The sequence below is a fragment of the Mirounga leonina genome, unplaced genomic scaffold, assembly GCF_011800145.1.
Source record: "Mirounga leonina isolate KUSES-001 unplaced genomic scaffold, KU_Mleo_1.0 Mir_82, whole genome shotgun sequence".
NCBI classification, from domain to species: Eukaryota; Metazoa; Chordata; class Mammalia; order Carnivora; family Phocidae; genus Mirounga; species Mirounga leonina.
The window spans coordinates 35,145,596-35,169,625 of NW_023270825.1; the positions used below are offsets into that span (position 1 = coordinate 35,145,596).

The window sequence follows — 24,030 nt, forward strand, 5'->3', positions numbered from 1 at the left end:
CTCATCTACACCTGCTCTCTTCCTGGAGCGCAGTCTTTCCTCTCCCCGCAGAAGCAGCGGCCCTTTAGGACTTGTCTGGAGGGCTGGCTCATTAGTACTCAGGTGAAGGTTGCTTTCAGTACAATATGTTCCTACGTGAATAATGCTACTTCTAAGGTGTTCGTGGCTCGTCAATAAAAAACTGACTAAAGAGCTAGTCAGAGCCTTCGTCATTCGCAGAACAGGGAAGAGCTTTCTTTGTGTCTACTGGTAAAACTCTTGGTATCTGCAGGAATTACTAGAATGCTCCAGTTAGCCATTCCCCTGTGGAAGCAGATGATAAGCAAACACTGGTGACTGTTGTGTTTTTTCTGGTTTGTATTTTAAAGACTCACCCCTAGTAGATCACAGTTGGTGAGTATGATAGATGTTTTAACAGGTAAGTTGACCTAGATATCCTCTTTACCTTTTGTTTTTAAGGAGAATATGTTTCACTATCCAAGCTCCAAATGCCAGGCTTCCATGTTGACTTAAGCAAAAAAATTGGCAATGGAGACCTCGACACTGATCTCCCTACCTCTGCTTTCACAACAGGTTCCAGGAGAAGGGGAATCTGGAAGTCCTACTTTTTACCATCCAGTCCCGGATGAGAGCCAACAATCAGAAAGTGTATACCCCTCACGACGGGAAGCTGGTGTCTGACATCAACCGGGTACCGCAGTGTTTTCCATTATACATAGCCAGCGGGTTGGCTGGGTTTCTGACAAGGGGGCAGAAAATGGTTACTGGACAGGGTTAAACCAAGCCACTTGCTGTTGTGCTATTAACTAACTACACATGCTGGCTATTTGGGGGTACCCTCTGAACCTAGTTCTGAGAGGTCTGACACCAGCCACTGCCCATTAGCTCAGCCCCTGGCTCAGATGCCCAGAGTCCATTTTGGGAGCCAGTTTTATAGCTTAGTCTCTATACATTCTTGAGTTTTTCTGACTATTGAATGAATATTAACTGCTTATGACAGAAGGGAAATGCCTTCCAATATTTGAGAGATTTGGAGGCTTAGCACCACTTGGACGTTCTAACAGAATGAAAGTAGCCATTGAGTCAGTGAGAACGTACTGAACACCCACAGAGACAAGTAACATTAGGCCAAGAGTCTAAGGCAGGTTTAGGGGAGGAGGGAACTGGGGGGTCAGGACCAGTGCTCCCCAAATCTTTGGTAGCCAAAAGATTTACTGAACTTTAGGCTCTGCCTAGATTCCTGAAATCACTCAGTGTTGGGTGAAAGAGACGGAATCCCCAAACCCAGGTGCTCCCCTGTGCCCCCAAAATTCCCCTCTGTCCCCCACACAGGCTTGGGAAAGCCTGGAGGAGGCTGAGTATCAGCGGGAGCTGGCCCTGAGAAACGAGCTCATTCGGCAAGAGAAGCTGGAACAGGTAGCCCGGCGCTTTGACCGAAAGGCCGCCATGAGAGAGACGTGGCTCAATGAAAACCAGCGCCTCGTGGCTCAGGTAGTGGGAGACACACCGGGCATGGCAGGAGGCAGAAGCCTTCCAGAGCCCCCAGCAGGCAACTGGGCTGCAGACCCAGCTGGCCTCTCGGTGGCAGCAGGATAAGCCTCTCCACAGGCCTTGCAGCCCTGCTCCCCAGGACTGGGTAGATTCGGATTCACATTTGAGGAAGAACTCTCCGTGGACTCTGGCCTCTAGGGCGTCAGATTTCACTAGCTAAAAATTGACCCCAGGGCTGATGCTCCATAAGAGCATCTATTGCTTCCCACTTAGAGTTTGGACTCAAATGTCCAGGTGGGGCGAAGCCAGTGTTCTGCGAGGATTGGAGAGTGTGCGTGCAGACTCGAAGGCATGGGGGTGAGCCGTCTGTTTACAGCTGCAGGGCTCCTGAGTTAGGAGCAGCGCCTTCCTGCCCACAGTCGGGCACGTCCCTCCTAGGCAGGGTGGCGGGCACCAGCAGGCCGTGGAAGGGCACAGGGAATAACATTATGAGCTGCTTTTAAAGGTTCTTGGAAGACATTTGGTCTTTGGAACTTGGCTCTGATAAGATTGGCTGAAAAAGACAGCAGACTGGGCTCCTTGGGACTGGGCTTTCCCAGCGAGCGGTGGTTCTGAAGGGACCGCCGTTTCTCTGTGTTTGAGGGGACTAGCCAGGGCGACCCGACTAAGTCGCCCGCTTTTCTCCCTGGGGGCCAGGATAACTTTGGGTTTGACCTGGCAGCCGTGGAGGCCGCCAAAAAGAAGCACGAGGCCATCGAGACCGACACAGCCGCTTATGAGGAGCGGGTGAAGGCCCTGGAGGACCTGGCCCAGGAGCTGGAACAGGAGAATTACCATGACCAGAAACGCATCACTGCCCGCAAGGACAACATCCTGCGCCTATGGAGCTACCTGCAGGAGCTGCTGAGGTCCCGGCGCCAGAGGCTCGAGATGACCCTGGCCCTGCAGAAACTCTTCCAGGACATGCTGCACAGCATCGACTGGATGGACGAGATCAAGGTGGGCCCTTGGAGGCTGCCCATCCCCCGCACCCCCCCCCCCAGGCCCGCCTTGGTGCGGGCGGTGCCGTTAGCTCTGCTTCCTTAGATGCCTCCCAGCCAAGCACAACCCTGAGCCAGAATGGAGAAACTGAGGCAGTACAGTGCCTGGCTGCTCCCCCTGCCTGGTTCCCTCTGCTCCAGACAAGTCACTAGCCCGGGTCCTCTGTATTTCGGGTGATCAAGACATCTTAGGTTCACGGTAGCACAGATGCCAACCTACAGGACCTAGAAATGATAGACAGGAATCAGGAACCGGGAAAATCAGGCTCTGAGTAATCACAGTTTGAGTCTGGTTAGAATCCAGACCTCCCAGCATAGGGGCAACCAAGAAGTCGGAATCTCCTCTCCTTCTACTGCAGTGGGTCTCATTGAGGATGCCCAGCAGACCGGCCACGGAGCTTTCTAAAAATGCACATGCCCAGGCCCCAAACCTTGAGACAGATGCAGGAGATCGAGTGTGAGGCTTGAGCTTCTGAAAAACGTTCCATGCCTGACTCTGAAAGGCACTCCCAGTAGGAAGTCCTGCCCTATAGCTCCCGTGCTGAGCAGTGCCCATTTCCAGCTGCATCTGACTTCCTGGCCCAGATACGATGGACACTCCCTTCGGAAGGGTCTCTTCTCCTCGCAGGTATGTCTTCAGCTCTCCTCGTCCCCTCTACCTGGTCTTTCCTCTTTGCCAGGCTCACCTCTTATCTGCCGAGTTCGGGAAGCACTTGTTGGAGGTCGAGGACTTGTTACAGAAGCACAAGCTGATGGAAGCTGACATCGCCATCCAAGGGGACAAAGTGAAGGCCATCACTGCAGCCACCCTGCAGTTCACTGAGGAGAAAGGTGAGGCCGCAGCTGTCTCTCCAGCCTCTGGCTCAGCGTTCTAGCACCCCAGCTTGGATAAGTCTCCTAGCTTTAGAATTCCGCTTCTTCCCTCCACTGATGGTGCCAGAAAGAAGCTTGAAGGATAGTAGAATTCTCCAGAGAGCAGGCAGCTGCTTGGGTGATCTATACTCAGAAGGTGTTTATAAGCACCAATAATGCATCATCTGCCTTTCATTTACTCTACTAGTTCAAGATACAACAGAGACAATTTAGGTTTCTAGCTTGGGGTCTTTTTTTAAAAAATAAAGTTTTATTTAAGTAATCTCTACACCCAGTGTGGGGCTCAAACTCATGACCTGGAGATCAAGAGTCCCACACTCTTCCAATTGAGCCAACCAGGCGCCCCTCTAGCTTTGGGTCTTAAAAGACCCTGTTGCCTCCTTGAAGAGTCATCTTGAAATTTGTGTCTGGGCCTTTTTATTTTATTTTATTTTATTTTTAAGATTAATTTATTTATTTGAGAGAGAGAGAGAGGAGGGACAGAGGGAGAGGGAAAGAGTTTTAAACAGACTTTGTGTGGAGCACATAGCCCAACATGGGGCTCAATCTCACGACCCTGAGCTGAAACCAAGAGTCGGACACTTAACCAGCTGTGCCACCGAGGCGCCCTGGTGTCTGGGCCTTTTAAAAAAAATAATTTCTTGTTGTGCATTTCTCCTGAGAGCTGACCCAACTTATTCATGAAGTGTTAGTGGTAACGAATTATAAAGAACCTGACCTGCCCTCTGAGCAACTGCCCCCCCCCATATGCAATCCCAAAGCCCCCATAGGATGGCAGGTTCTAGATCATGTGGTTTTAGTCTGGCAACTGACCTGAAGCTTGCCCACAAGCAAAGCCCTTACCTCTTTTGTCTTCCCTTCTTTCATTCCTCCCAGGATACCAGCCTTGTGACCCCCAGGTTATCCAGGACCGGGTCAGCCACCTGGAGCAGTGCTTTGAGGAGCTGAGCAACATGGCAGCTGGGCGGAAGGCCCAGCTAGAGCAGTCTAAGCGGCTCTGGAAGTTCTTCTGGGAGATGGATGAGGCCGAGAGCTGGATCAAGGAGAAGGAGCAGATCTACTCTTCCCTGGACTATGGCAAAGACCTGACGAGCGTGCTCATCTTACAGCGCAAGCATAAGGCCTTTGAGGATGAGCTCCGAGGGCTGGACACCCACCTGGAGCAGATCTTCCAGGAGGCAGAGGGCATGGTGGCACGTAAGCAGTTTGGGCACCCGCAGATTGAGGCCCGAATCAAGGAGGTGTCCGCCCAGTGGGACCAGCTGAAGGAGCTGGCTGCCTTTCGCAAGAAGAACCTCCAGGACGCTGAGAACTTCTTCCAGTTCCAGGGTGACGCTGACGACCTGAAGGCCTGGCTGCAAGATGCCCACCGGCTGCTCTCAGGCGAAGACGTGGGGCAGGATGAGGGGGCCACGCGGGCCCTGGGGAAGAAGCACAAGGACTTCCTGGCGGAGCTGGAGGAGAGCCGCGGGGTGATGGAGCATCTGGAACAGCAGGCCCAGGGCTTCCCCCAAGAGTTTCGGGATTCCCCAGATGTGACCAACCGGCTGCAGGCCCTTCGGGAGCTCTACCAGCAGGTGGTGGCCCAGGCAGACCTGCGTCGGCAGAGGCTACAGGATGCCCTGGACCTGTACACGGTGTTTGGGGAGACGGACGCCTGTGAGCTGTGGATGGGGGAGAAGGAGAAGTGGCTAGCCCAGATGGAGATCCCAGACACACTGGAGGACCTGGAGGTGGCACAGCACAGGTCAGAGCCTGACTTTGTCTTCCTCGCCTCCCTCCGCTATGGCCTGCACTCCATCCCCGCCGAGGGGGGATCCACCTCTAGATCAGCAAGGTTCTCTTTGAGAGGTGATGGGATGCCCTTTATGGCTCAGGCCATGCACCAGAGCCATGGGTTTCAATCAGGCTCTGTGACTTTGGGTCCTTTACCCCATGGGGCCTTCCTTAAAATAAGTAGGGGACTTTTCTAGTCCAGTTATTCAATTCCTTTTCAGCCATAGCGGTCTTTGTTCAAATGAATTGTAGACAGAACCCCTAACATAGAACACAGAGGAAAGCAGAACCATTTAGTGAAGTAGAGGGTGAGAAGTCAGAACCCCACCAGCTCTCGCTTTCCATGGCAGCCCCTCAGCCACAGAACCCCGAAGGACCCCAGGGACCAGTTTGCAAAGCCCCGGGCTACAAGGCCCGCTCCTTTCCAGTACTCTGATTGTGTCCATGCTGTGGCATGGGGGAGCGTGCACCCCATTCATGTGGCCCTCTTAAGTATAGAACTAGAGAGTTGAGGAGCATGAGAGGTCACTCCCTAGAGCATGCTGAGGTGGGCCCAGGCTGCCGGAGGGAAGGGTCCGCTTTCAGAACTATACCCTGGCCCCTGGCAGCGTCCTCTTCTCCTACCCAGGGACAGAGCACCTGGCTGGGGAGGGGATCCTTCAGGGCAAGGTCAAGGCAGCGGAATTAGGGCCCAAGGGCAGCAGCTGTGGCTGTGGAGGTATGGCGGGTGTTCTCTGAGGTGATCAACACCCCCCTCTCCCCAGACACACCTCTTCGTTCCCTTGTACCTTTCCATTGAAAGGTGGCCCATGGAGTAAGCAACCAGCTCTTTACTAGCCTGGTCCAAGAAATGCTAAACCATGAAATTGGACCCATGAACCAGAAAATAGGGTATGTCAGCGTATCTTTTTTCTTTCTGCCCCCTTCCCTAGTCAAATGTATTCTGGAGATGGAAGGAGAAAGCAAGAGATCCACATTCCAGAGACTGGGTGGTAGGCAAAGTGCCCATGCTTCCTCTCCAGTCCTCTTCTCTGTCCATATCAGGTTTGACATCCTGGACCAGGAGATGAAGACCTTGATGACGCAGATTGACGGCGTGAACCTCGCTGCCAATAGCCTGGTAGACAGTGGCCACCCTCGCAGTGGGGAAGTGAAACAGTACCAGGACCACCTGAATGACAGGTGGGGCGGGGGTAGGGCTGGGGGCTGAGGGCGCCTTCTCTCGACAACTGACAACCTCTGGGGTGTGACCCCGACGTCAGGACGCCTGCTGTGCACTGCCAGTTTGTCCCCTCCGAGCTCCTGTCTTTCTCAGCCTGTCTCCTTCTGACTCTGGAGCGCTAGCAGCAAGGTGGAAGGCCCTGCATGGTGAACAGAGTGGTGAATGCTGTCGGGCTTGGGGGGGCATCTCCTGGGGGATGGAGGAGCTGCTCTGAGTGCACGTGTAGTTAGAATCAGGCCGTGTGCTACTCAGGCCACATTTCCCCAGACATTCGTAGGCCGGGAAAATTGCTTTCTGAGAGCTCTTAAGTACTGTCCATAAAAGAAAGCTCCAGCCTGTGCCAAAATGCAGGATCGATAATGAGGCTGGCTTGAATGCAGAGGAGAATTAGCAGGAAGCCTTGAGCACACTTTGTGGCTGGAACAAAAAACAGGCCCTGAGGAGCCTTTGGAGAGGGGGTGCTTTCAGTCTGAGGTGTAATTGCCATGAGTTCCCCAAGGATCTCTGAGGACAGCACACACTTCTGTGTTCCTGTTTGTTACCCGGGGCCCCGTGCACACAATACCACGTGTTCACCAGCTCCCCGCTGCCCCAGCTCCTTTCCCCACACTTGTGTCTGAGCCTTGCTCTGCCTGAAGCAATCTGGGAGGTGGAGTTAGGCAAGACCCTGTTGTGTGGGGGGAAGAAAGGGAGGTCAGCACAGTAGAGACTCTGATGGGGGCCCAGCAGGAGGCAGGAGGGTGATAAGGATACTTCAGAGCCACTAGAAAGGGGCTGATGATCTCAGCATCCAGAGATGGGTACTGTAGTTCAGAAGATTCCTCTGTAATCTGAGGTTTATGCAGAAGGGGAAGATGTCTCTTTGTTCTTCTTTAGGCTTGGAGGTAATGGGGGGGAGTATGTTGTGTGTGTGTGAGTGTGCATGTGAGTGTGTGCATGTGCAAGACAGGAGAAACTTGTTAGCTATCTATCTGTTGCCTTAATGAGCTATAGTCAGAGGACGATCTTTACAGATCCCTAAGCTTTGTACCATCCTAAGTGAAATACATCAAGGCACTTGCCATCCTTAGGTGAGAGAGAACCGGGGGCATGAAATGCTAAGATGGTTTTCTTGAGAGTTGAAACGTACCTGAGAAGTCATCGAGTCCAGCCAAATACCCCCAGACTGCTGTGTCTCGTACAAACACTTCCAGGGGTGGGGAGCTCACCTGTTCACGGTGCAGCCCATCCCATACGGAGGCAACTCCTTTTGGTTAAAAGGTTTGACCTCCTATTGAATGGAAATCTCCCTCCTTGCAATTTGTACACACTGGTTTTGGCCCTGCCCTTTAGAGAGAACAAAACTGATTCTGATTCTTCCTCCATGTGATAGCTCTTCAAATATTTTTTAGAACAACAGTCATTCTTCACCTTTGCCCGAAGTCCTGCCTCCGAGCCTCCACTGTTCTGTCCACCAGACCCCTCCTTTGGTCCATTCAGGTTCCTCTTTCTCCCTGTGTCCAAGATGAAAAACTTTCTTTCCCTCCTTTGTACTGGTTTAGAGCTTTACATTCTACCTTGTATTATAATGACTTCTATCCTGAAGAACTTTCCTACTAGGCTATAAGCAAATGAAGAGTAATATCTTTATCTACTGCCCACAGTGCTTTGAGCATCAAGCACATAATTGTCTGAGCTTTCCTCTGTTTGGAATATTCTTTTCTTAGATAGCCACATGCCTACTTCCTTACATTATTAAGATCTCAGCTCACATGTCAGCTTACTGGAGCAGCCTTCACTGAGCCGGTTGAAAACATCACTGCCTCCTTCCCACCCAGCCACTGGGCCCCTATCTCGTTACCTTGCTTTATTTTTTTCATTGCACTTGTCACCACTTGGATGAATTATGGACTTATTTATTTGTCTCTACCCACTCAAATGAGAGCAAGCACTTTGCTTTGTTCGTTGCTACCTCCCTAGAGCCTAGAACAGTGCGTGGCACAAGGCGCATGATAGTTGCATGATAAATGCTTAGTGAATGAGTGAACAGGGACAAGACTGAAGTATCTTCTGCCAAGCTTGGGACATACGAGTCATTCAAACACTTACTGAATAAGTGATTACCTTCCACAGTATGCATTCCAGTTGACCAACATTTTTTTTTATTCTGTGATGTTAATCACCATACATTACATCATTAGTTTTTGATGTAGTGTTCCATGATTCATTGTTTGTGCATAACACCCAGTGCTCCATGCAGAATGTGCCCTCCTTAATACCCACCACCAGGCTAACCCATCCCCCACCCCCCTCCCCTCTAGAACCCTCAACCAACATTTTTTTTTTTTTAAATCTTGGGCCCAGGACCAAACCTGAGGTTCTGACATGGCCTGGTCAGGGCTGACTGGAGTGGTTCTATCAACTTCTTTTATCTTGGAGACAGTGCAGCAAGGGGAACCAGACTTAATTCCCAGTCCATCCTCTCTGTAGCCTTTGCTGGTGGCTGCAGTGAGGCCACACCAGGAAAGACCTAGAAGGGTGAGATACTCAGGGCCCCATCCTTAAATAGATCACTACAGTGGCAGAGAGGTGCTCATTGAGATCCCGCTCCGATGGCCGCCACGAGACCTGCCCCCATCACCCTTGTCACCCTCACAGCTCCCTTCATCCTCTCTGCCTGGTGTGTGCTGTATACATAGCACTTTATACTACAGTTAGTTTGTGAGCTTGTCTTAATTTCTCTCTCAATCATACACTCCATAAGGCAAAGTCTAGCTATGACTACATCCTCCCGACAGCTAACATAATGCTTATACCTTGTGGGTGTTCAGGAAAGAATGGCTCAGCAAATGAGCGGCCAGCACACTCTTAGGTGCTTACATGTTACTTACATATTACATGTCACTCGGAATGAGTCAGCTTGGGTCCATGGAAAGGGTCCCTGGTGGTCTCGGCCCAGGCTGATGTACAGCTCTTTAGAAGAGGCTGATTAGAAGCTGCCGACCAACCCCAGGCCCCAGAGCATGTGCCAGACCTTTGCATATTTCCCATTTCCATGCCAGCACTGCATCTGAAGGTTAAGGTTATGCTATCCATTTCAGTTATAACCCCAGCTTCTCCCTTCCCCCTCCTCCTCCTCCTTCATAAGGCCTCTTTTCCTTTATAGCCAAGGTGACGTTTTTAGGCCTTGGGTACTTTGAACATGGTCTTGGGCATTTGTATGGTTCTTCTAGGGCCACTGGGACCCTATGTCCTGATACTGTCTTTAAGTCGATAAATGTAAGCTTTCTAATTATTTTCAGCATTTCAAAAAATCTGGGGAAATTTTATGTTTGTCCAAAATTTGACTACATACAGAGCCAAGCTAAGAGTCATTTTGGTGTCTTTACTTATGGTTGGAATCACATCACTGCTCGCCCCCGGCTGATGGAAAGATCTGATTGGCAGTTTATATTGTCTTGGGTAAAATTGGATAAATGAATTTTACTCATCACAGTGTGTTGGGTAGATGATTTTTTTAGGGTGCAAGATCTATGGGGAGAGACTCTGGTGGGAATCTGTGTAGGGAGGCCCTGTGGGAAGTGTTACGAAAGAGGGTGTCTCCGTGTCCCACTTGGCAGGTGGCAGGCATTCCAGACCATAGTGTCAGACCGGCGGGAGGCAGTGAACGCAGCCCTCCGGGTGCGTAACTACTGCGTGGACTGTGAAGAGACTAGCAAGTGGATCGAGGACAAGATGCAGGTGGTGCAGGCCACTAAGGAACTGGGCCAGGACCTGGCGGGCATCATTGCCATCCAGCGGAAGCTGTCGGGGCTGGAGCGCGATGTGGCCGCCATCCGGGACCGGGTGGGTGCCCTGGAGCGTGAGTCGCAGCAGCTGATGGCCTCACACCCCGAGCAGGGAGAGGACATTGGCCAGCGGCAGGCATGTGTGGAGAAGCTGTGGCAGGAGTTGCAGGAAGCCCTGCTGGAGCAGGAAGCCTCGCTGGGGGAAGCCAGCCAGCTCCAGGCTTTCCTGCAGAATATGGATGACTTCCAGGCCTGGCTGTCCATGGCCCAGAAGGCCGTGGCCTCCGAGGACATGCCTGAGTCCCTCCCGGAGGCCGAGCAGCTCCTACAGCAGCACGTGGCCATCAAAGACGACATTGACAGGCACCAAGAGATCTTCCAGAATGTCAAGGTATCCGGGGAGAATGTGATCCGTGATCAGACGGACCCCGAGTACCTGCTCCTGGGCCAGAGGCTGGAGGGCCTGGATGCTGGCTGGGATGCCCTGTGCCGGATGTGGGAGAGCCGCAACCACTCCCTCGCCCAGTGCCTCGGCTTCCGGGAGTTCCAGAGAGATGCCAAGCAAGCTGAAGCCATCCTCAGCAATCAGGTAGGGAGAGGCATACAGGGCTGGTGGGGGGGGCGGGGGGAGGTTGTCTCTTAGGGCAATAGCACTGGTGAATCCATGAATGTCCTCAGAGCCCAAATTCTACCTTTTTTCAAATCTAAATAGTTAACATACAATGCAATATTGGTTTCAGGAGTAGAATTCAGTGATTCATCACTTACATACAACACCCAGTGCTCATCCAAGCGAGTGCCCTCTTTCATCCCCATCATCCATTTAGCCCATCCCCCATCCCCCTTCCTCCATCAACCCTCAGTTTGTTCTTATCGGTAAGAGTCTCTTATGGCTTGTTTCCCTCTCTCCTTTTTTTCTTTTCCCCCCTTCCCATACATTCATCTGTTTTCTTTCTTAAATTCCACATATGAGTGAGATCTTATGGTATTTGTCTTTCTCTGACTGACTTATTTTGCTTAGCATAATACCCTCTAGATCTATCCACAGTGTTACAAATGGCTAGATTTCATTGTTGTTGATGGCTGAGTAATATTCCATTGTGTGTGTGTGTGTGTGTGTATCACATCTTCTTTATCCATTCATCGGTCGATGGACATCTGGGTTCTTTCCATAGTTTGGCTATTGTGGACATTGCTGCTATAAACATTGGGGTGCATGTACCCCTTCAAACCTGTATTTTTGTATCCTTTGTGTAAATACCTAGTAATGCAATTGCTGGATCGTAGGGTAGTTCTATTTTTAACTTGGTGAGGAACCTCCATCCTGTTCTTCAGAGTGGCTGCACCAGCTTGCATTCCCACCAACAGTGTAGGAGGGTTCCCCTTTCTCCTCAAATTCTACATTTTGGGGACTCTCTCCAGCCATGAATTGGGGGGAAATCCTCTTTCTTCCTTATCACATGCCTTTTCCAGCCCTGTTTCCTAACCTATGCCTTGTTCTTGGGTCAGTTACAGGCTGGAAAGGTGAATTTTCCCCTGAGCTGTTACCCTTCCATATGGCTTTAGGCTCACTGTTAATTGGGTGCCTCTGGGGTGGGGATGGGGGCAAGGCCTAGGGTGCCTCTTCCTTGTACAGCTCCGGGGAGCACCAGTCATGCTGTAGCCCAGATGGCTGTACGGGGTGCTTGTGCTTGGCAGGTGCCCTCGTTGCCTTCCCAGCTTGTCTTCATGCCTTGTCTGGAAACTTGCTTCGACAGGAATATACTCTGGCTCACTTGGAGCCCCCAGACTCCCTAGAAGCTGCAGAGGTTGGGATCCGGAAGTTTGAGGATTTCTTGGTGTCTATGGAGAACAACCAGGATAAGGTCTTGAGTCCTGTGGACTCTGGAAACAAGCTGATAGCTGAAGAAAACCTCTACTCAGACAAGATCCTGGAGAAGGTGCAGCTGATTGAGGACAGGTACTCTTGGCCCCCAAGGTCACGGGGCCAGACCCAGGTAGGGCTGGTGGTGGTGTTCGAGGTACCCGGGCGCAGCCCTGTGGTGATGACAGCCTCCGGCTTCCCTTCTAGGCACAGGAAAAACAAGGAGAAGGCTGAGGAAACTTCCATCATTCTGAAAGACAACTTGGAGCTCCAGCACTTCCTCCAGAACTGCCAGGAGGTAAGGCTCCAGCAAGGCAGGACACTTTGCAGGAGGTTCCCTTCTAGGAGCAAAGTGCCCTAGAGGTAGAAAGTTCCTCGGGGCAGGCGGGGGGGGGAACACCGGGCTGGCTCAGTCAGAGGAGTGTGTGGTTCTTGATCTCGGGATCATGGGTTTGAGCACCGCATTGGGTGTAGAGATTACTAAAAAAAATAAGGAAGGGAAGGGGAAGGGAAAGGAAGGGAATGGAAGTCCACAGGGATCCTTTCTAAGTTGGGAGTCTGGAATTTTCTCTCTCCCGTCCTCATACCCCTTTCCTCTCGGCCCAAACAACTTTTTTTTCATCTGCCTCTGCCCTTGGCACCATCCAGGCTTGGTATGCCGCCAGGTCATCTTGGAAACATTGGATGTTCATCAGAGTTCTTCCCTCATTGTTAATTACAGGTTCTGCCCTTGGCTTCTTCCTCAGATAACATTTTCTCTGTGTTTATTAATGATTTCATGAGGGAAACTCTGGGTATTTGATAGCTTAGGTCATCCTCTAGAATCTTTGGTTCTATTATTTTTTTCCCCAAATCTATAAATTTTAATTTGCCTACTCCAGGGCAGCGTTTCTCAAAGAGGGCTATCTACATAAAGAGTCCCCTAGGGCCCTGATCAAGGCTGGCCTCAAGGACAGCCCGCCTGTGCATTCATCTAGGGCCCCATGCTTGGTTTAATGCTCTGTGGCTGCCGTCTTGAAATTCTTAATAATTTTGAGCATTTCCATTTTACACTGGGCCTCTGCAAATTATGGAGCCAGTCCTGGCCCTTGTTAAATGCAAAGTCCTGGGCCCCACTCAGGCCCAGATGAATCAGAACCTCAAGGGGTGAGAGAGAGAGAGCAGCGTTTTCAACAAGTCTCCCAGTTGGAGAGCTGACTCAGAAGGCCCTTGCTCAGCCTGGGGTGAGTTGTGCAAGGAAGGTTTTTAACGTGCACTCCTGAGTCCCTCCATGAGTGGTACCTCTGTGTGGAATGGTGCTTTCTCTGACTTCTTTCTCTCTCCCGTCCTCATACCCCTTTCCTCTCGGCCCAAACAACTTTGTTTTCATCTGCCTCTGCCCTTGGCACCATCCAGGCTTGGTATGCCGCCAGGTCATCTTGGAAACATTGGATGTTCATCAGAGTTCTTCCCTCATTGTTAATTACAGGTTCTGCCCTTGGCTTCTTCCTCAGATAACATTTTCTCTGTGTTTATTAATGATTTCTCACCTTACTGCCAAAGGGTGGATTTATCTATCCATCCAGTAAACACTCACTTCTTATAGTAGGCCAGGCCCTGTCCTAGGTCCTGGAAAAATGGAGAGAAGCATAAATATCCTTGGTGTCACACTGCATACACTTGGCTAGAGCGTATGAGAAGACACTCAGGGGCTGATATTTTAGCCCTGAAACAACACAGATGAAGTTGCTTGTGCTGAGAGTTAGGGACCCAGAGTTTTGGAGAGTAGTACTCTGCTGTATTCATACTTCCTCCCCTGGGCCGCCTTCTGCAGCCAGAGGTGGGCAGCACGTCCTGCCCTGAGCCCCTGGCCAAAGAGGTCCACTCAGAGACTGTTGGACTCCCTCTTTCTGTCCACAGCTCACTCTCTGGATCAATGACAAGCTGCTAACATCTCAGGATGTCTCCTATGACGATGCAAGAAACCTGCAAAACAAGTGGGCAAAGCACCAGGCATTTATGGCAGACCTGGCTTCCCACCAGGGGTGGCTAGACAGCATTGATGCGGTAAGTGAGGCGAGTGGTGAGTGCCGGGGGCTCTCTGCTCAGATGTGCGTGCCTGAATGGGGCTTCACGTGGGGCATAGGCACCGTCTGAACCTTACTGGACAGTACAGAACCTGCAAATGAAAAACTTCTCTAATTAGTAGTCCAGCCTTCAGAGCTCCTGATTTATCCAGTCCCGTCAGGCCTGGTCAGAAGTGGTGCGTCCTCTAGGGCACCTGAGTCTGGAGACAGTCCAGACCCTGAGGATACCTGAGGGAGTGCCTCAGCCTCTGCTGCCCCCAGGACACCAGTTATGTCCGTGTGCCTCCCATTATCCTCACCAGGGCCCCAGCACTGTCCTGCCCGAGGGCAGGGGGATATGGCAGATGAGCAGAGTGGTCCAGGGGACCATGGGCCCTCATCGTTTGGATGGGCAAGACCACCAGGGAGTGGTCATTCACACCCCTCATAGATGGGGGACCCTAAAAGGATGACCCCCTTATAACAGGCCTGCTCCAGGGCCCAAGTCAAAATGTAGCTGGCGTTCAATCCGGGAATCCCTTACCTTTGCTCCTCCCTGCTGTGGCTGTCCAGGAAGAAGCAGGCGTAGGGTCCACACGGGGCAACATCCATAGTGGTCGAAGGTGCAGACTCTGAACCAGACTGTCTGACTCCTCAACCTCCCTGGGCCTCAGTTTCTTCGTCTGAAAAATGGGGATAATAACAGTACCTACCCAAGGGAATTGTGGACATTAAAGCACTTAGCATACATAGTACTTGGCACTTATGGGGCATCCAGTAAATATTGATTGTTATTAGCAACATATATTCCTAGGCCCAAGTCATATCATACTGTATCCACCTGAAAGGGTACATTTATACAGGTGAAAACCCAGTAAGACAAACCCAGTAACGAAAAGATATCACCAAAGGCTAGTGCACAGCCCCTGGGAAGACAGTTGAGAGAGTGGAGGCCTTTCCATGCTGGCTGTACCTGGGTGGATCTTGAATCTTTTTTTTTTTTTAATTAAAAAATAATTTAACATCAGCTGGTCCTGGCCTGCAAGAACTGCCCATACTACAGTCTCCCTGAGTCCTTTGCCCCAAACACACCCCTCCCTGTCCCACCTTCTCCTGCAAATAACTCTGAGGGTGCAGAGTCTTTCAGTGGAGCCTCACCTGAGTTCTAGGCAGATTCTGCGCCTCCGTGATCTCCCCTCGGTGAACCCCCGGCAACCCCACGGAGCAGGACCGCTTCAAGGCTGCCGGGCCTCAGAGGTGAGCACTCCTGCTGCCCCACGCAGGAGGGAAAGCAGCTGATGGAGGAGAAGACCCAGTGTAGAGCCCTGGTGTCCCAGAGGCTGGAAGATTTGCACCGGCTCTGGGATGAGCTTCAGGCCACCACCCAGGAGAGGGCCCAGCACCTCTCGGCTGCCAGGAGCTCCTACCTGCGCTCACAGACCCACGCTGACCTCAACAAGTGGATCAGCGCTATGGAGGACCAGCTGCGGTCTGATGACCCGGGCAAGGACCTGACCAGCGTCAACCGGATGTTGGCTAAGCTGAAGGCACGTGAGTGGGTTGTAGACTGGGAATGTTGGACTAGGAGATCTGGGGGAGCAAATCTGAAACCTGAAAGTGCTCCTTCTGTTCCTCTGAGCTGGGCTGGAGCAAAAATGTCTCCTGGTTCATAACCCGTCTCCTACTCCTTTGCAGTGGGTAAGAGAGGGATCCTGGGTTAAAAATAAAGCATGCACGAGAAGTATAGGACAGGCACTTACAGGAAGGATGAGTGGGGGCATCCAGGGAGACTTCCTGGGGGAGGCTGGGCCTTTAAGGATAGATAGGATATGGATGATGAAGAGGACATGGGACTACCCAGGTGCCAAGGCTGTTACTAACAGACTCTGTCCCCTTGTGTCCCAGCGTGTGGAGGACCAAGTGAACGTGCGGAAAGAGGAGCTGGGGGAGCTGCTTGCCCAGGTGCCCTCACTGGGAGAGGAGGCAGGAGACACAGACATGAGCATCGAGAGGCGGTTCCTGGACCTCCTGGAGCCCCTGGAGAGGAGGAAGAAGCAGCTGGAATCATCCCGAGCCAAGCTGCAGATCAGCAGGGACTTAGAGGATGAGACAGTGAGTTGGCCGCAGACCTCACCCCCAGGGGCTGAGCCGGCAGCTGCCATCAGGATAACTGGCTGCCGCCCAGGGTGGTTCTTAGCACATGTCTGGTCCTCTCACCTCCTGATCGCAGAGCTGTTGTGATGATTACATTAAATATGAAAGTGAAGCCAGTGCTTTTTGGACGGTAACTCAGTCACAGACTTTGGGACAGACAGACTTGCGTTCAAGATCCACCTATATTACCTTCCCCTTGTATGACCAGAAGCAAGTTATTTGGAACCTCAATTCAAAATATCTGTGTGTCCCCATCTGTAAAATGGGGACAGGAGAGAGCTCTGTCTGACCCAGGGTGAGTGCTTGGAAGAGGGTGGCCACGACTGTCACCAGCTGACCCCTGCCTTCTGGTCTCTATAGCTCTGGGTGGAAGAGAGGCTGCCTCTGGCCCAGTCAGCCGACTATGGCACGAATCTGCAAACTGTGCAGCTGCTAATGAAGAAGAATCAGGTGAGTCCTGCTTCACCTGGTTAGTCCCCCCACCTGCCCCCTCCCTGCCCCTGCCCCTGCCCTGCGCAGGGTGGAATGCCCAGCCCTGACCTGCAGAAGGCCAGCACCAGCAGATTATTGTTCCTGTTGGTAGCTGTGGGGCCCCCAGATCCCGTGAAAAGAGCAGCTTTGGGGATGGCAGAGAGAATTCTGGGAAGTCCGTGGCAGGGCCAGGGCTGGTAGGGGGGTATCCAGATGCTTCGGGATTCGGAGCCATTCAGACCCATCGGAGCTTCGGTGAGCGCAGCACCCTGGCCCGGGGTGTCATGTGCTTTATCGCTTCTGTATCCGTGGCCTCCCTGAAAGGAAGCCCATTAGCTCCTGGTTTCTTTCCCAAGACAGACTGAGCCTGGCTGGTTGGGTATCCTCGGGGCAAGTAGGCCCCATTTCTTCTGCCACATGAGGATACTCATGGGAAGCCACTAAACTTGGTCCCTGAGCCTATTGGAGCAACATCCATTTGCTCTTCTGCTCTTTCTTAAGCCTGATGGGTCATTCCTGAGGCCCCGGTCAGACTCCTGGAAGTGAGCAGATGCAATACTTCCTCCTGTATCAGGAGTACAAGCATCCTCTCATATCTTCCAAGAAGGCCAGCTGCATGGGCTCATCGAGCCCTGCTCTTGGGCAGAGAGTCGCCCTTCCTGCCTGCTCTACTCTCTGGGTCAGGAAGTGGGGGGCGCCACAGCCAAGAGCAACACGAGCCTGCAAACTGGTCCCCGAGAAGAGCAGTGTGTCCCAGCACGCCAGGCAGCATTGCAGATCCCTGGGGAAGAAAGGCCGTGGCAGCGGGTCCTTCCTCAGAATAACAGCAGCTGACATCTGCTCACAGAGCCCAGCGACTGGGCACGCGGCTGAGTTACGTTCAAAGAGGTGTCCGAACGTTTCCTCAGACCTTTGCTTCCAGTTGACGTGACCTAGTCATAAAGGCTCCAGTGTGCACAGGCAGGGTCTTGGGCTAGAAGGTAGTAGGTAGGGGTTCAATTAATGCCACAACCTGCAGTTACAGGAAGGGGACTGGTAGAAGATAGTACCCTGGGGCCGCAGTTTCCTCAACTGTAAAATGAGCTGACATCAGTCCTTCCAACACCAAAGACTTTGGCTCTGTCTGGCCTCGGTGTGATTGCCAAGAGACTCTCAGCTCCCCTGGATGAAGGTTGCTATTTCAGGAAAAGGGCAACACAAGTATATTTTCCCTAACCAAGAAGGGAAAGACAGTCTCTTGGCAGAGCATGGCTGCCCTAGCCAAGACTACGCTAAGCTAGATGAGCTACAGCTTAAATCTCATTTTATCATTCTCTCTATTGCGGTGGTTCTCAAACTTCAGTATGCACCAGACTCACCCAGAGGGCTTTGTTAAAACACAGTCGACCAGGCTCCATCTCAGGTCTACTGATTCAAACTCTCGGAGTAGAGCCTGATAACTTGCACATCTACCAAGATCCTAGGTGACGCTGATGCTCTTGGTGTGGGATCCCACTTTGAGAACCACTGCTCTAATGGTTATCCATTGCAACTAGAACCAATCCTGCAAGGTACCACATGAATGGTTCTTGGCTTGGGCTGCACAGTAGAATCACCTGGAGGGCTCCCTCCATGATAGTGTAAGCTTTATGAAGGCAGGGGTTTTGTTGATCTTGTTTCCATGTTGTCCCTAGAGCCTAGAACCAGACCCAGGACCTAGGAAATTACTTCATAGCTCTGTGTTGGACACATGATGTAGTAAGAATACATCATAAGGAAGCACACTGCACGGGAGCCTAGAAAGGAGTTGCTTAAAAAGAGAGAAATAGATTTTAGGATCCCTTGCAGAAGTTATAGGATCTCAGGGAAAGAAAGAGGCACACAGAGCTGACACCGTGGGTTGTTTGAATTCAACTGCATGGACCACGAAAAATTGTCAGGATTGAGATTCCGAGTATAAAGGGTAAGAAGGCATTTTGGCAAGTTAGGTGACTTGTGACTCTCGCTGGTTCTGTGTATTTTCAATGCTGACAGTCCCTGTGTGGCTTGTGTGTATGCCCTCCGGATGGTTTTAAAGGCCACGGGGACATTGCAGAAAGGGAGGAGATGAGGTGTAAGGAGCCGAGAGCCCACATGCAAGAAGCAGCGAGGCCCGGGCCTCTAGGACCCCGAAAGTGAGCCACACATGGGGAATGGCCCACCCAAGAAAAAGGCGACCCCATCACCAGAGAGAGGAGAATGCCCTCTTCATGACCAAATGCTTAAACAGCAAATAATACAGAGCTCACAAAAGATTTAAGAAATAGAAATGGGGGGTGGAAAGCCAAAATCCTAAAATCTGAGCAAGGAGCCACCATCAACTCTTGTCTCCCAAGGAGCCAGAGGTGCTAAAATAAGATATCAAAGGCCATTTAACAATCGTTCTCCGTTCCTCCAACCCGTCCAGCTAAGAAGCAAGCTGTGCTGAGACGCAGGAGGACTAGGGAGCAGGGAGAGCCCCGCTCAAAGGCCAGCACTGCCACTCACTGGGCACGAGTTACCCCGCCGCGGGCTGCCCCCCCCAACCCTCCCCTCTCCAAAGGCTGTAGGGGTGAAGGCAGGGGGCACGGATGCAGGGCGCTGTGCAGTCAGGGCCAGTTTTTATGGCCACTGCCCGCTCCACACTCACTTCCCAGAGCGGGGGCCTGCCAGAGGTGCCGAAAGTGGCCCTGGGTGACCCGCTGCACGCGGGCCCGGCCACCCTCCCTCACCTCCCAGCCTTTCCCTCCGGCCACAGACGCTGCAGAACGAGATCCTGGGCCACGCACCGCGGGTGGAGGACGTGCTGCAGAGAGGGCAGCGGCTGGTGGAGGCGGCTGAGATTGACTTCGGGGACATGGAGGAGCGCCTGGGGCACCTGCAGGCCTCATGGGACGCGCTGCGGGAGGCAGCAGCCAGGAGGCTGCAGCGCCTGCAGGACACCAGCGAGGCCCAGCAGTACTACCTGGACGCAGGCGAGGCCGAGGCCTGGATCAGTGAGCAGGAGCTCTACATCATCTCCGACGAGACCCCCAAGGTTGGCCGGGGCTGGGAGCCAAGGCCAAGAGGAAGAGCTGGGGCGGGGCAGCCAGGGGGCAGTGACACATTGTAAGCCCCCGTGTACGAGGACACCCGCCACAACGTACGTCCTGCAGCCAGGTGCCCCATTTGCCGACTTAGATGTGATTGAACCCAAGATTTCCCCACCTTTTTGGTGCCATGGATTCTGTCCTGAGGGGCTACCGGGAGGGAGGGAGACATGAGCTGAGGCGTCTCTAGGGAAGTTTTCGTGGGGTCAGAAGATTGGAGCTGGGCCTGGGAGGGTAGGTATCAGAAAGGAATCAAGAGGAAGGTAGGGTATTGTTGGGAAACGAGTAGCAGGAAGGACTCGTGCCCCGTTCTCTTGGGAGGGTCCCACGAGCCTGGCTGCAGCCACCGCCCCTGCCCCCACCCCAGTCTCAGGCGCCTCCAGGAGCAGGTGCCCTGAGAGTCGCTGCCTCCTAGGACGAAGAGGGCGCCATCGTGATGCTGAAGAGGCATGTGAGGCAACAACACGCGCTGGAGGAATACGGAAGGAATATCAAGCAGCTGGCCGCCAGGGCCCAGAGCCTGCTGTCTGCGGGCCACCCTGAGGGGTGAGTGTGCCGGGTCATGGACATCAGGCCAGGGGCCCCGCCAACCAGGACCCCTTCAGGTCCAAGTGGGAAAACAGCAACAGTCTTGGGGATAACTGGGTTTGAGGCCACTGCTTTCTGGACTGCTGGCTGGCCCAGTTCCATCTCATGCCTTGGTTTTGCATGAGGAACTTCAAACAGGGCCAACTAAGGCCTAGTTTGCAAAAAGATCAGAAAATGGAATAGCGAAAGTACCCTCTTGGTGAACCAAGAGCTCCAATCTTTTGAAGAATTAGATTATGCTAAGAGACACTGAAGAGTAACTTTGTTTTTCTCTTTATGGTCCAGAAGGTACTTCAGGATCTCCCAGTGTCCCAGCAAAAATCATTATATAGGCATGAAGGTAGAAAACCTACACCCATCTAGTATGTGGGTCTGCCTGGGCCAGACACGACAGGCTGCACCCCCAGGCGTGGCCTGGTCCTCAGCTGCCTGCAGGGCATCCACAGCTGTGGGGCTTCATCAGCCACCCCAGTATCTCCCAAGGAGCCCCAAGAATTGAGCCCCTGGTTCTACAGGCCCCATCCTTGCTGCCTCTGGAGCCGGGCTCACAGTGCTGCTCCATCAGCCTCCTTGGGAGAATAATGGAGGCGTTCCCTTTTGTCTCCCTGAGCTTCCCCGAGTGAGAGATGATGGTGGGAGGCACCCTGTCCGGAGGGGACACATTTCGGTCATCCCCTGAGGCATTCTGGTCTAAGGGATGGTTCTTTTTCTCCCCAGCACTTCCCAGGAAAAGCTGCTGTCATTTCTCCTAGTTTCCTTTCCCCAGCTCTCCCTGCCATGGGGCTGGGGAGGAGCAGATCGGCCCCTCTGAGCTGGCTGCTCTGTGCTCTCTGACTTCGTCTCTGAGTGCTCTCTGGTTTTGAATTCCAGGGAGCAGATCATCCGACTTCAGGGGCAAGTGGACAAGCAGTACGCAGGGCTGAAGGACATAGCCGAAGAACGCAGGCGGAAGCTGGAGAACATGTATCACCTGTTCCAGCTGAAGCGGGAGGCAGATGACTTGGAGCAGTGGATTTCAGAAAAGGAGCTGGTGGCCTCTTCCCCTGAGATGGGGCAAGACTTTGACCATGTTACAGTGAGTACTCACAGTGACTGCTCTCTCTGTCCTCCTCGAAGGCCAGAGACGCAGGAGCAGTCATGCCAGGCGCGCGCACGCACGCAGTGCTGCACAGAGATGGAGACGCGCCGGCGTGAGCTCAGGCTGCCCTGGGGAGCTGTGGCCCCGGGGGGGGGGGTTCCCGCCCTGCGGAAGTCTGCAGCTGGGGCGATCACCCCACCCCACCCCTGGGCCCCAGTAACCGCCTTTCTGTTCCCCCACGTCCAGCTGCTGCGGGACAAGTTCCGGGACTTTGCCCGGGAGACGGGGGCGATTGGGCAGGAGCGGGTGGACAACGTGAACGTCGTCATTGAGCGGCTCATCGACGCAGGCCACAGCGAAGCGGCCACGATCGCCGAGTGGAAGGATGGGCTGAACGAAATGTGGGCGGACCTGCTGGAGCTCATTGACACGCGCATGCAGCTGCTGGCCGCCTCCTATGACCTGCACCGCTACTTCTACACGGGCACGGAGATCCTGGGCCTCATCGACGAGAAGCACCGAGAGCTGCCGGAGGACGTGGGGCTGGACGCCAGCACCGCCGAGTCTTTCCACCGGGTGCACACGGCCTTCGAGCGGGAGCTGCACCTGCTGGGCGTGCAGGTGCCGTCTGTCCCCTGCTGCCCACCCCCCCCACCGCCCCCGCAGGCTCCAGGGCCCTGCCATCCACCTCTTCCCCAGGGGCCCGGGGGTGTCACCCTCTGCAATGGACACCAGGAAATGTCACCTCTTTAGAAAGGCAGCAGCTCGGGCTGCTGTGGGCGGGAGCTGTGGCCTTCGGTCGTTCTTTAGCTTCAGAAGTAGTTCTTCAAACTGAAACCTCACAAAAACCCAAGGCATAAAATACCTTAAAATGCTGTCTCTGGTTGTGCAACAGGGCTCCTAGGGAACACATATATGGTGCATTTCTAGCACCGAGTATTGGTATCAGCATTACATTTAGTCACTGACTCCTCATGGCCACGCTCTGAGCTAGGTACTAACATCATCTGCACTTTATAGATGAGGAAAGCAAGGCACAGAGAGTAAACAAGTTCCCTGGAACGTGTGGACAAACAGTGGAGCCAGGATTCAGATCCTGGTGTCCTGGCGTCCTGGCTCTAGACTCCATGCCCTTGGCCACCGGGCTGTTCAGTCTTTCTACATGGGAGCTGGGAGTACCCTAGGATCTGCTTAGACCCCCTCCTCCCATCAGTGGGTTGGCCCCCGAGGCACCTCTGCAGGCCCACAGGGCTCCACAGAACTTGGAGTGATGGAAAGGGTGAAGGCAAGGGGACCCCCCTGCCGGGGCTTTGGCAGCCTTCCAGAGGTCCCAGGAGAGACGGGCTGGCTGTGGAGCCCTGCACCCAGCCAGCGGGGTCCAGGGATAGGACGCCAAGGTGGGTTGGGCCCTGGTTCACTCAGAAGAGGACCTCCTAGGAATTTGTCATCCGGCTGGAGGTGAGGCCTGTTGCGGTCCTTGTGCTTTGGGGGTGCCAGAGCCCCTGAGGGGGGCGCAGCCCACTGAAGTCTCAGGAATGAGGCCTCATTGCACTGGGGCCGGCCTCAAAGAGGGGATCTGGTAGAGCTCCTTCCTTGACGGGCAGCATGCAGAGTGGTTAAGAACAGGGACTCCAGTCTGCACCCCTCTTCTAGTGTCAGTGACCTCAGGCCACTCACTCAGGCTCGCTGTGCCTCAGTTTCTTCATCTCAAAAACAGGGATCACAATAGTACCTCTTTCATAGGGTGCCTGTGAAACATGCCTGGCACGTAGTTACTCTTACTACAGTACTTCTGGGGAGATCAAAGGGCAGAGAGTCCCTTTCACTCCCATATTCTCATCAAAGCCCAAAAGATGGCTTGGGTCCATAGAGGCCAAAACGAGGAGACTTCCCTCCCAGCACTGGTGGGAGGCTGAAGATCTTGCCTTCCAGAAGAGCCCTGGGGAGGGAGACCTGGAGGAGACAGACCTCTTGCCCATCAGAGGCCCAGGACACATCTTTCTAGGGAACAACGTCCGGTTTTGCCCAACCACAGGTCCAGCAGTTCCAGGACGTGGCCAGCCGCCTGCAGAAGGCATACGCTGGGGAGAAAGCAGAGACCATCCAGAACAAGGAGCAGGAGGTGTCTGCCGCGTGGCAAGCACTGCTGGACGCCTGTGCCGGCCGCCGCACACAGCTGGTAGACACGGCAGACAAATTCCGCTTCTTCGCCATGGCCCGAGACCTCCTCTCCTGGATGGAGGGCATCATCCGGCAGATCGAGACCCAGGAGAAGCCTAGGTAAGGGGGACATGCTCGGGGCCGCCCCACTCCTCAGCTACTCTGTCCCCAAGCCTGGCAGACCAGGCCGCTGCCCTGGGCCTCCTCCTTGGAGAGACCGTCTTGGACTGTGGGGGCACCTGAGGCTGGGTCCAGGCAGAAACAGAGCGGCTCGGCTTCTCCTGGGAGGACCGGCCATCGCAGAATAACGGGAGCCTGGAGAGTGGCGAGAAGGACGTCTGCCGTTCAGACCTGACGGCAGGGCAGTGACCCCAGCTACAGCTGTCAGGGAGAGCAAGCGCTCCACGCATCCAGA

The 24,030-nt window shown here is 53.4% G+C and overlaps 1 protein-coding gene across 3 annotated transcripts in view; it reads left to right on the plus strand.

Moving 5' to 3' along the window:
* The window catches only part of SPTB (spectrin beta, erythrocytic), a 121,511-nt gene that overhangs the window by 81,316 nt on the left and 16,165 nt on the right, over positions 1 to 24,030 (plus strand). For all 3 annotated transcript variants that reach the window (XM_034992856.1, XM_034992858.1, XM_034992857.1), the window contains exons 10-27: positions 574 to 691; positions 1,333 to 1,491; positions 2,188 to 2,490; positions 3,212 to 3,362; positions 4,281 to 5,151; positions 6,225 to 6,362; positions 10,002 to 10,758; positions 11,927 to 12,129; positions 12,241 to 12,331; positions 13,933 to 14,079; positions 15,362 to 15,625; positions 15,984 to 16,190; positions 16,593 to 16,682; positions 19,459 to 19,737; positions 20,205 to 20,335; positions 21,248 to 21,452; positions 21,702 to 22,076; positions 23,491 to 23,735. In XM_034992856.1, coding sequence (XP_034848747.1) covers positions 574 to 691; positions 1,333 to 1,491; positions 2,188 to 2,490; positions 3,212 to 3,362; positions 4,281 to 5,151; positions 6,225 to 6,362; positions 10,002 to 10,758; positions 11,927 to 12,129; positions 12,241 to 12,331; positions 13,933 to 14,079; positions 15,362 to 15,625; positions 15,984 to 16,190; positions 16,593 to 16,682; positions 19,459 to 19,737; positions 20,205 to 20,335; positions 21,248 to 21,452; positions 21,702 to 22,076; positions 23,491 to 23,735 — 4,734 coding nt within the window. The remainder of the gene's footprint in view (positions 1 to 573; positions 692 to 1,332; positions 1,492 to 2,187; positions 2,491 to 3,211; positions 3,363 to 4,280; positions 5,152 to 6,224; positions 6,363 to 10,001; positions 10,759 to 11,926; positions 12,130 to 12,240; positions 12,332 to 13,932; positions 14,080 to 15,361; positions 15,626 to 15,983; positions 16,191 to 16,592; positions 16,683 to 19,458; positions 19,738 to 20,204; positions 20,336 to 21,247; positions 21,453 to 21,701; positions 22,077 to 23,490; positions 23,736 to 24,030) is intronic.